The sequence below is a fragment of the Desmodus rotundus genome, chromosome 8 (genome assembly GCF_022682495.2).
Source record: "Desmodus rotundus isolate HL8 chromosome 8, HLdesRot8A.1, whole genome shotgun sequence".
NCBI classification, from domain to species: domain Eukaryota; kingdom Metazoa; phylum Chordata; class Mammalia; order Chiroptera; family Phyllostomidae; genus Desmodus; species Desmodus rotundus.
In genome coordinates this window covers 102,860,018-102,872,199 of record NC_071394.1, presented here as the reverse complement: position 1 = coordinate 102,872,199, position 12,182 = coordinate 102,860,018, and the positions used below count along the sequence as shown (strand labels likewise).

The 12,182-nt window shown below is 38.2% G+C and overlaps 1 protein-coding gene across 3 annotated transcripts in view; it reads left to right on the top strand.

Moving 5' to 3' along the window:
- The window catches only part of NCK1 (NCK adaptor protein 1), a 553,292-nt gene that overhangs the window by 517,457 nt on the left and 23,653 nt on the right, over positions 1–12,182 (top strand). For all 3 annotated transcript variants that reach the window (XM_053929351.1, XM_053929352.1, XM_053929350.1), the window contains one exon: positions 11,283–11,526. In XM_053929351.1, the coding sequence (XP_053785326.1) occupies positions 11,301–11,526 (226 nt within the window). In that variant the 5' untranslated portion in view covers positions 11,283–11,300. The remainder of the gene's footprint in view (positions 1–11,282; positions 11,527–12,182) is intronic.

Here is a 12,182-nt window from a genome sequence, read left to right as displayed (position 1 = left end):
TGTGGATGAAGAAAGTAACCTCACAGGGTGATCTGATAATAAATTTCTAACTGGACAGGTCATGGTGGATAATCATCCCCCAGGAATATAACTTCTTTAGTAAAAGGGTTGTTTTTTTGCCTTAAGCAACCTTTGTCCATTGTTTTTGAACATCTAAGTTAACACACCTTTGAAATGCCAGAGTAATCCTCTTTTTCAAACCCCTTGAGGCATAACCACCTTCAGGAGAGCACATAATCTCATTATCCTGTAATCCAGTCTCCACCTTGCTTTCTCTTGCCTTCCTTTAATCTTTCTCTAATCTTCCTCTGTTCCCTCCTTAATTCCAGATTCTTAAAAGAAACTGCAAACTGTCGTTTAAAGGAAGCATTTTTCTCATTCTGTTGAGAGGTTGCATCTAGGTGTATCTTCCGTTTGGCTCAAATAAATTTTTATAGAAATTCTCCACAGGTTTTATATTCTTACATTGACAGTTCCTTCTAGATTTTTCTGGCTAGTCTAGTAATCAAATTGACATAAAACAGATTAGCAGGAGAAAAACAAATTAAAGTTTAATAACATGTATACCTCTTCTGTTCATGGGAGAGACCCAGCAAAACTGTGAGTAACCGGTAAGAGTAAGATTGTTCAGGCAGATTTAAGTCCATGCCTTCTCCATTAATACCAGTTTCTAGAATTTTAGATATCCTCCTCTTTTTGGTACAGCTAGGGAGACACCCTTATAATTGAAGATTTCCGTTATAAATATCTCTTACAAAGAGTAATTTCTACCTGGTTTTCAGAGCTTTTTAAATTTTTTAAATGTCTACTGTTTTTTAAAAATTGACCAACGTAAGATAATCCTTATGCCAAAACGATATTTTGGGGTGGCAAATTTTGCTCTCCTACAGTGGCAATGTAGACTTTTTGTAGCATGTACCTCCAAACTCCTCCAGTCTCTTCCCATGATCTAGTTCAAGAGCCGCTTCCACAGATTAAGAATTTATTATAGCAGTAGCCTCACTTCTTGGTGTCAGTTTTCTGTCTAAGTATGTTTGGGCTGCTATAGCAAAATATCACAGACAGGGTGACTTATAAACAGCAGAAATTTACTGCTTCAGAGGTCTGGAAACTGGAAGTCTAATGTAAGGGTACCAGCATAGTCTGGTGAGGTGTCCTTCCTTTGTGTTATATTCTCACATAATGAAAAGGGTTGCGGGAACTCTGGGGTCTCTTTTATAAGAACACTGGTCCCATTTCTGAGAGCTCCCCCCTGATGACCTAATCACTTTCCAAAGGCCCTACCTACTAATACCTAACCTTATGGAGGAGAGGATTTTTGACCTAAAGGGGGCGGGGTGGCATTGCACAAACATTCAGATCATAGCAGTAGCACTCTTATGTTTGTAGTGCCAGGTGGCTTAGTTTTTCTTTTTCTTTTTTAAAAAATATATTTTATTGATTATGCTATTACAGTTGTCCCAAGTTTTCCCTCTTTGTTCCCCTCCACCAGGTACTCTCCCTATCCCTCTGGCAGTCCCCCCTATCATGTCCACGGGTCATGCATGTAAGTTCTTTGGCTACTCCATTTCCTGTACTGTTCTTAACATTCCCTGTCTGTACCTACCAATTTGTACTTCTTAATCCCTGCACCTTTTCCACCATTCTCTCCCTTCCCCCACCAATTGATAACCCTCCAAATGATCTCCATATCTGTGATTTTGTTTCTGTTCTGCTTGTTTGCTTAGTTTGTTTTTTAGATTCAATTGATGATAGTTATGAATTTATTGACATTTTAATGTTCATAATTTTGATCTTCTTTTTCTTAAGTCCCTTTAACATTCCATATAATAATGGCTTGGTGATGATGAACTCCTTTAGCTCTACCTTGTCTTGGAAGTACTTTATCTCCCCTTCAATTCTAAATGATAATTTTTCTGGATAGAGTAATCTAGGTTGTAGGTCCTTGCTTTTCAAGACTTTGAATACTTGCCAATCACTTCTAGCCTGCAAAGTTTCTTTCGAGAAATCAGCTGACAGTCTTATGGGAACTCCTTTGTAGGTAACTCTCTTCTTTTCTCTTGCTGCTTTTAAGATTATCTCTTTATCTTTAACCCTTGGCATTTTCAATATGATGTGTCTCAGTGTGGTCCTCTTTGTGTCCATCTTGTTTGGGACTCTGTGTTCTTACTGGTCTTGTATGTCTATTTCCTTTGCCAAATTAGGGAGGTTTTCTTTCATTATTTTTTCAAGTAAGTTTTTAATTTCTTGATCTTCTCCTTCTCCTTCCAGGACCCCTATGTTTCCAATGTTGGCACATTTGATCAGAGGCTCCTTAGCCTTTCCTTGTTCTTTTGGATTTCATTTTCTTCTTGCTGTTCTGATTGGTTGTTTTGTGCTTCCTTATGTTCCAAATCATTGATTAGATTCTCAGCTTCATCCACTTCACTGCTGGTTTCTGTAAATTTTTCTTTATTTCACTTAGTGTAATCTTCATTTATGCCTGGGTCTTTTTTGTGCTATTGAAGTACCCAGTTAGTTCCTTGAGCATCCTAATAACCAGTGTTTTGAACTCTGTGTCGAATAGATGGCTTATCTCCATTTTGTTTAGTTCTTTCCGTAGAATTTTGTTCTGTTCTCTCATTTGGGCTATATTTCTTTGCTCATTTTGGCAGCCTCCCTGTATTTGTTTCCATGTATTAGGTAGAGCTGCTTTGACTCCCTGTCTTAGTAGCGTGGCCTGTTGTAGAAAAGCGCACTGGTAACTTGGATGGGGCAGAGCCTTAGGTAATTGCCAGGGTGAGGCAACTGGGTGAACTAGGTTGATAGAGTCTCCAATATGGTGTCACTACTCTGTGGCTCTGTGTGCAGAAGGGCTCAAAAAGGGGACAGTCCTACTGCCTGCCCTCTGAAGTTTTGTCTGGGAGGAAGCTTGTCCTGACACTAGACACTTCAATTTCTCCCTGTGTGCCACTGGTGACCTTCCAGCTGCTGCCCCAGTGCTGAAACCCAGAAGGAGTGAGTCTGTGTAAGCCTCAAGTCCGTTGTGGGCCTTTTAAGGGGAGACTCCTGGGAATCCCATAGTTTTTTCCGCTGTCTCTACCCTCACTAGTTTTTACAGCCAGAAGTTACGGGGACTTAACCTTCCTGCCACTGGAACCCTGTGCTGGGTGGTCTGGTATGGGGCTGGGATCCTTTGCTCCTGAGGTATACATCCCAATTTTTATGTAACACATGTGGGTGTGGGACCATTCTTTCTGTAACAGGGTGCAGCCAAGGTGGGGGCCCGTAATGGGATCCAGAACTCAGTGTCCAGGAAATACTAGGAAAAAATACATATATAAGATGTCCTCACCCCCACAGGTTTGAGCTGGGGGATGGGACACATGAAGCAGGGCCATTGAGAGTTGTTTTGAATAGCAACAGTTTTGCAGATAACCTCTAGAATGGTCATTTAACATATCTATAACCTTTAACTGCTTTCATAGATATGTCGTAGATATGTTAAATAGCTGTGGCCATGCTTTGAGCCAGGGAATCGGCAACTCCCCCTGGTTACAGAGCCTGCATAAGAGCTTGGAGATGTTTGGCTCCACACCACAGGGCCACACCTGCCTGAAGGCTGGTAGTTAAGGCCAATTGTGAGAGGAGTCAGAAATGGTACGGCAGAGGAAGATTGGCTCTGGGATTTAAACCCAGGCACGGCAGCCATGCGGGGTCTTTTTGGGACCATGCATCTTGGGCAGAGAAGAACCACAGACTTCTATTTCTTTTTCTGAGATACGGTGCCCCAGACTGGTTACAGGGGGAAGGAAGGACTGTGTATTGGTGGGTATTCAAAAGAACTTTGGGATTTCTATGAAGACATTAAGTCATTACTCTTAACTTTATATAACTCGTTAAATAAATAATCCCTTTCCTTTTCATCAATCTCTGACATTGAGAGACATCTTTCCCTGGTGGTGGGCAAAGCAAACCTAGTATGGGGTGGGGGGCCCCCCAGAGTGCAAGGGTGGGTCTATTCAGTAATAACATATTGTTCACTTCCCCCACTCCCCGGGTCTGTTCTGTAACAATTCCATGTCTCTGCCCCACCTACCCATCTTGATGAATGTGAGTTCTTTAATTTCTTGGTTGTTGGACTCCCATACAGTTCTATTTTTTCACGATTCTGAGTGGTAGTAGTTTTGTAGTTTAGTTATAATTTTTGCTGTGGTTGTGTGAGGAGGTGAGCTATGTTTACCTTTACCTCCATCTTGACTGGAAGTCTGAAAGTGTCTTAGTTTTTCTTTATCTGAGAATGTCTTTATTACATATCATTCCTTAAGAATAGTTTCACAAGTATATTACAATAGAATTCTGGTTTGTCAGTTATTTTCTTTCAACATTTTAGAGATGTGGTTCCTGGCTTCTCATCTGTAGCACAGTGGACTGGATAATTCCGTACTATGAAGGGCTGTCATGTTCATCATGGGATCTTGAGCAGTATCCCTGGCCTCTACCCAGTAGCACCCCCCTTTTTCTCTGCCCCCCAGCTGTAACAATAAAAAATGACTCCAGATATTGTCAAATATTCCCTTGGATGCAAGATACCAGTAATATCCAACTGAGAATCACTGCCTTGTATGTAATGTGTTGTTTTTCTCTGGATGCTTTTATGATTTTCCTTTTATCTGTGGTATTTAGCAGCTAGATTATGATGTGCCTGGGCATGGTCTGAATTTATCCTATTTGAGATTTCTTAGTTTCTTGAATCTGTAAATTTATGTATTTTGCAAACTTCCAGAAATTTCAACCATTATTTCAAGTATTTTTTTTGTACTGGTTCTATTTGGTGGGGGGGCTGGTGAGGTGGGGGGGCAGCGTGGAATCCAAATACATGAATAGTAGCTCTTTTGATATTGTCCCACGGTCCCTGAAGCCCAGTTCTTTTTCAAAATATTTTCCCCTTTCGTTCAGATTGGATAGTTTTTATTGATCTGTCTTCAGGTTTATACAGTCTTTTTTCTGTTATAATATGGTGAATGTCAGCTTCACAAAAGATATTTCCATTTCCTAATCCCTGGGCTTTGTGAATACAGTCATGTTCCACCTAACGATGGTGATACATTCTGAGAAATACATCATTAGGTGACTTCATAGTTGTATGAACATCATAGAATATGTTTACACATAGAATGTAATTACACAGGTGGAATAGCCTACTATGCATTTATGTTATATGGTATGGCCCATTGCTCCTATGCTTCAAAACAGCATAGCATGTAACTGTACTGAATAGTATAGGCAGTTTGGTGTTTGTGTATATAAACATATCTAAAGAGTAAAAATATGATATAAAAGATAAAAAATGGTACATTTGTATAGGGCACTTACCATTAATGGACCTTGCAGGATTGGAAGTTGCTCTGGGTGAGTCATGCATGTCCAAACTTGGGGGAGCCCAGTATTTATGTTGGTTCATAATTACATTTATAGATATTAAAGGTTAAAAAAGCTAGACACTAGTTAAATGGTAAGGATGGATTTTATTCGATAAATATTTCAATAGGGATGAAAGTCTAGTATGAACCGAATTCAACTTTGCCAAAACAAAGCAGGAGACTTTGAAGACTACTGTGTGCTAAGGAATAGGTGACATGTGGTGTTAAAGGGGATTGGTCCACATAACTAGGCCTCCTAAGTTAGTAGTTGGTACTTACCTAGATGAGAAACAAACTTCATAATGAGGGTAATGGTGTAAGTTAGGGCAAGGCACCCACCAAAGTTGGGCCCTTACCTTTCTACAAGAACTGGAAGCAAGAGCAAGAGTCACCTCCTTGACTGTTTCCATTTTAGAGAGATGGCTCTCAAGTCCTTGAGAAGACAGTCTAGGTGGTAGAAGATTCCTATCTCAAAGGGGTAGAGAAAGTATAATACTTTTTAAATTGACTGCTCTGAGAATGGGTTTGGGGACTTACCTGCCTGTCACCAAGTTTTGGCTAAAAGAAACAGTAAATTCTTGTGGCAGCATTGAGCTTAGTTTTCATCCTGGGGATGCAGCTTTAAGCCGTTAGAAACTCACTACAGTTTAAGTGTGAGAGGGTAGACTAAATTATTTATGCTGAGGATCTACAGTTGTTTTTTGTTTGTTTGTTTTTTAATCCTCACCCAAGGACATTTTTTCATTGCTTAGCGAGAGAGAAACATCTACGTAACAGAAAAACATCAATTGGTTGCCTCACATAGGCTCCTGCATTGGGGATTGAACCTGCAACCTAGGCATGTGCCCTTACTAGAAATGGAACACACAACCTTTTGGTGTACAGGACTGTGCTCCAACTAACTGAGCATAGGAGGGAGAGAATCTACAGTTTTTATAGGCTGTGTCAAGGAGAGGTCTCAGAGGATGGTCAAAGAGAGAGTCCTTGTCATAGATTACTTTTCCTAGCTCTTTTGTCACGGGAATTTTATCCATGTTTTCCAGTTCCCAGTAATTCCTCTTTCTTTTTTTTTGGCCAGGAAAATTGGGTTCTCTTACAAGAGTTTCAGTCTTTCACGTTGTTGCTCAGTTCTGGGCATAATTGCCTGCCTTAATGGTAAAATGGTGAGTGAAAAGTGAAGAAAAATAGTATGTGTTACCCCCATATTCTTTGTGCCACCTGGTTCCTTCTTCTTCTTCCTACATCCAGAAAAAGAGGTTTTCTCTTGGGGTCTTAAAATGTGTGCGCTCCACCATTGTGGCAGCAGTGCAGATCCATAGCTGAGGCTGGCCCTGGGAGGGCAGGGCTGGGAGTGGGGGGGGGGGACCCACCAGGGAATTTTCCTGTGTTTTGACCAGATGAGCTCCTGTTTTTTTCCCAGCTCTACCTGCTATACAATACCCCTGTCTGCCTGCCTTTGAGCCAACACCAGGAAATAAACCTGGCTTTGGGGGAACCAGTAGGAAATTTACAATCACTGTATTGGTCTTTTTTCCCATTGATTTCCCTCCCCAATCTGCTTGCTGTTATTTCATTTTCAGAGTCCTCAGGTATCTGATTCTTTTTAGCTTTTCTGAAGATTTTAGTTGTGATCTGTTGGACAGACAGGTTGTAGTGGGCTTACACCTATCTTTCCTGGAATTAAAAAATACTAGGCCAATGAAGCTTAATATAGGAAAAGTTCATTCATATAGTTTTAGATTCCACATTAGAAACTATATTGTTTAAGAAACCACCACTTGTCAAGCTTTGGTGTAGTACCAAAAAAGAATATCCACAGTTATCTGAAAAGACTCTTAAAATACTCTTTTTTCTTTTTAGCCAAAACAGTATGTTGGCAACACATTAAATGCAGAAACAGATATGAAAATCCATCTGTCTTCTGTTAAGACAGACATTTAAAGGTTTGCAAAGGTGTAAAATAATGCCACTCTTTTAACTAATCTTTTTGATTTGGAAAATACAATTTTTATAAAAATATTTTAAATGTATTACATTAAATATGGCCATATTTAACTGAATTTTAAAATATCCTGACATTTCTCACTTTTAATTTCTAATGTAAATATTAATAGATATAACTGATATAAACAAAAAAGCTCTTTGGGTCTTCAATTTATGTATAAGTATGTAAAGAGGTTTTGAGACCAAATAGTTTGAGAATTGCTCATTTAGTAGGTAATTGGTTTACATGCATTTATTACCTTTACACTTCTTTTCGGTTCTCTTTTTAAAAGACAGTGTGATAACCACAAGTACATGAATTCTGGGGAAGTGCAAAGAACATGCATTTGACTTCCATTTGAACCAGTTTCCACCACTTATTTTTCAGTGTTGGTAAAACGTCTTAGTGTCTGTGTGATACTTGGTAAAGTACGGATAATACTTTTTAAAGTTTAAAGGATTATTGAGAGGGAAATGCTAGGATAATACCTGAGTTATGGGCGTCTAGTGAACATTCTTTGGTGTAAAGTTGCAAATCTTTAGCAGCTTCCAGCCTTTGTGAGGGTGTAAAAAACTGCTCTTAAGCTAGTAGGTGTTCTCCAACTCAATCTTCTGATCCCTTTCCAATAAATAATAAAAAGTAGCACAATTTATGAAGATCTCTAGAACAGTAAGTTCCATGTTATCCTTAGTGACAGTAAAATAATTGAGTTATTTAATTCCAGTTTGGTCCTGTTGTTATGATGACCAGATGAGGAAAGGCCAAGCATATATGATCAGTGAGTGTGTATGGGTCCATTTTGGGAATGAGGTTGAAGGTGAATTAGAAAAACAGAGATCAAGAAATAAGCCCAGGAAGAAAAGGCAAGCAGGTTGTGAGTACTATAGACTGGGATAAATGTCAAATTCGAGGTCCATGATTTTTATATGATCAGAGCTGGGCAGCAATCAGTGAAGAACAAAATAGTTCAGATTCTATAAAGGAAATCCAGTTCTGATGTCAAGCAGGAATTGGACACTGGTTGATAAGGGTCCTAGGTTCCGTTGCCAGGTACAAGGACCCAAAAACTAGGAATCTAGTTCCTGAAAGCAGGCATAGGATCCAGGAGTATCCAAGTGCAATATGAGTGGAGTTGGAAACGTGGAGCTAAAGCTTTTGTAGGAGAATACAGAATATTAATTGACAGCCTTTACAGTCAGGGTTGCATCAAAGTACAGTGAAATCACGTTTGATTTATATAATTTGAATTAAGTGTGGCGCAAAGAAAGCCAGAGAAAAATGTCTGTTAATACAGTGCAAATGTGTCCACCCATCATTTGATTGTAAGCGTCTGCTCCAGAGTAGGCATGAGATGGGAACCATTCTTTGTTTTCTCAGTTGACCTCAGTTGCTGTCCTTCTCCTAGTTTAAGCATGCCATTTCACTTTGTATCTTGGTTTAAAGATACATGGTTTTCACTACTATTTGAACTCTGTAAGTTCAAATTAACTCCTTTATCTGGTACTTAACTGAAGAAATGGTCATCAAAGTTAAATTATGAGTGCTTTATTTGTTTTTTGTGTTCTCATTGTTTAGGTTCTAGTCGTGATTCTTCTGTGAAGCAGATTTAGTTTTACACCTGCTTACTTTTCTCACATTTCTTTTTCCCTCATACCTTCCCCATATTTCCTCACCATGCTTCATACTTTGTGTTCAGATGTGAGTTCTACTGGCTAGCTTTCAGTTGGGTTTGTCTCTTATAGTACATTTTTTAAAAATTAAGTAATACATACCTGTTGTCAAATACTCAAACCACACATGTATATGGAATAGGGACTGAAAGTTTTTTTATCAATCTTACTACTCACTGAGGCTACCATTGTGTTTACAGTTTATTGTATATCCTCCTAAAGCTTTTTAATGCATATATGTAATAGGATTTTTTCCAAAATAAAATCATACTTAGCACATTTTTTTTTTGGAATTTGCATTTTCACTTGATATATCTTAGACATTTTACCATACAAGTACTTAAAATGTAGACACTCTTGGTATATATATCATTTCTGATTTTTCACAATTATTAGCAGTACTGCAGCAAACATTCTTATACATGTGACGTTGGGTATTTGCATCATTTTTTTCCTCTAGTATGTAGATTGTTGGCTGCAAGAAGTGTGCATTTAAAATTCTGACAACTCTGTTGCCAAGTTCTTCAAAATTTTTGTACCTAAAAAATACAGTAGCCAAGTTAAAAAGACAAATGACAAAACTGGAAAATTATGCAATTTACATCAAAGGGCAAAGTATTCTTACTATAGAAAGAGCTTTTAAATTTGGAAAAGAAAAGCCATACCTTAAGAAAATGAACAAGTAGTCCACACGTGAAAACAAATGCAAATGCCCCTTAAGTTTGGGAAACAATGCTCAACCTCATTGTAATAGAGAAACACAAAGCAAAACTGCTGCAGAATACCATTCTTTACCTATCCAGTCGGCAGAAATCCAGAAAATTGACAGCATAGTTTGTGGGCAAGGCCATGAGGAGATAATCACTCATATTGTGAATAGAAAGGGATAAAGAGCCTCTGGATAGGGATTTAGCAGTGTTTCACAAAATTATGTAAACCTTGAGCTTCAACTTAGTGTTTTTCTAACTTTAATGCGAAGGTAAACTGAAAGAAAGTTTAAATGACACACATGAGACTATTCATTGCAGCATTGTTTAATACCATAAGACTGAAAACAACCAAGCATCCATCCGTAAGGTCTGCTTGAGGAAACTGTGATACTTCTATACTGATGATGTACTGTGCAGTAGTTAGAAATAGTAGTTGTATTAGAAAAGAACCCTCAGACACTGCTGTGGAATGATCTTCATGATATACTGTTAAAATGAGAAAGCAAGGTCCAGATAGTATACAGAATGTGTGTGTACATGAACGTACTCACAACTGTAAACCTACTTTTGCCCCACTCTATATACTTCTTTTCCTGCATCCCACAGGTTGACTGTATAGTCTCTATTATTTTACTTTTAAGATTTTCAAAATTGTGTTACTTATTTTTTTACTCATGCATTTTTAGAAATTTCCAGAACATACGAGGGTTTTTTTTAAAGATTTTATTTATTTTTAAAGAGAGGGTAAGGGAGACAGAGAAACATCTGTGTGGTTGCCACTCGTGCAGCCCCTACTGGGGACCTGGCCTGCAACCCAGGCATGTGACCTGATTGGGAATCGAATCGATGCCCTTAGCTTTGTAGTCTGGTGTCCAATCAACTGAGCCACACCAGCCAGGGCCAAACGTATGAGGTTTTTAAAGAGCTATCTTTGTTAAGGTTGTCAGAGAATGTGGTTGTAGGATATCAGATACATGAAAGTTGTTGAGACTTTTTCTATGGCCTAACATTTGATGGGGTTTTATATATGTCCGTTTGTATTCTTCTGTTGGGGAGTAAAATTTTTATATGTTTATTGATCAAACAAGTGGTTTGTAATGTCAATTCTTTTCTAGCTTTGTTAATTTTTATTGTCTCCTTGATTTATTACTGAGATAAATGTTAAAAATTTTTCCTCTGTGGCAGTCAATGTCCATTTTTCTTTGTGGTTCTAGCAATCTATTTTTAGCTATGTCAATAGATACATATAAGATTAGTTGTTATAGACATTGAATAAAACCTTTTTATCATTGTATGGTAAACTTCTTTATCATTAGTGATGGTTTTGCCTTAAAGTTTTTTTGTGTGTGTTATTGTTATAGCTATACCAGTTGTATTTTGATTAGTATTTGCCTGGTGTATTTTTTCCCCATATTTTTACTTTTAACCTTTTTGTACTCTCAGGCTTTTTAGATGTATCTCTTTTGAAAAGTATGTAGACTAAAACCTTATAAAAATAGTTTCTATGTCGTTACAGTGCTGAAGCTACTGAAAGATGGCAGAAGAAGTGGTGGTAGTAGCCAAATTTGATTATGTGGCCCAACAAGAACAAGAGCTGGACATTAAGAAGAATGAGAGATTATGGCTTCTGGATGATTCTAAGTCTTGGTGGCGAGTTCGAAATTCCATGAATAAAACAGGTTTTGTGCCTTCTAACTATGTGGAAAGGAAAAACAGTGCTCGGAAAGCATCTATTGTAAAAAACCTAAAGGATACCTTAGGTAAGTTATTTTTGTGTTAAAACAGAAACAATACTTCCTTTTAAGTAGATATTAGAGCTTAGTTCTTTGTACAGGATTTTAGCAACAGTGGGCAGAATTGACTAGAAAAGGCCAGGACTGGAATTTCAGCTACATGAGGTAAGTTTGGCTCATAGCATGTGTTCAAGTCAGGAGAGCAAGTAACATCGTGCTAGTGGACAGTTTCTATAAATCTAACTCTGGTGGGACTGGTCGGAATTCAAAGATCAAGCTGTTGTGGTGCTAAGGAACAGAATTGGACTGCTTTATCACAGGCTCTTTGAACTATGAGTGCCTGGTGGAGTTTAGGCAAATTCTGCATCTAATTGAGAGGGGTAAATGAGTGAGATGCAAAATTGCCTCCTTGAAATTAAGGCAGCTTATTTTGCTCAGCACATTGCTGTATTTTAACATCTAATGGCTTACAGTTTGAACTTCACCTTTAAAAACAAATTTTTTTCTTACAGTTGACAAAAGAATTTTAAATTGTGGATCCCTACTATAGATTAGCATCTATAAGGCTGATCTCTCTTCTATTTTGTTTTTCTTTTTTTCTCATTTGTTCTTAACTCTAACTGTAACATTTGTTTGTGTTTACTGACCCTCATTAGGGCCAGATACAGTGGAACCTGCTCCAC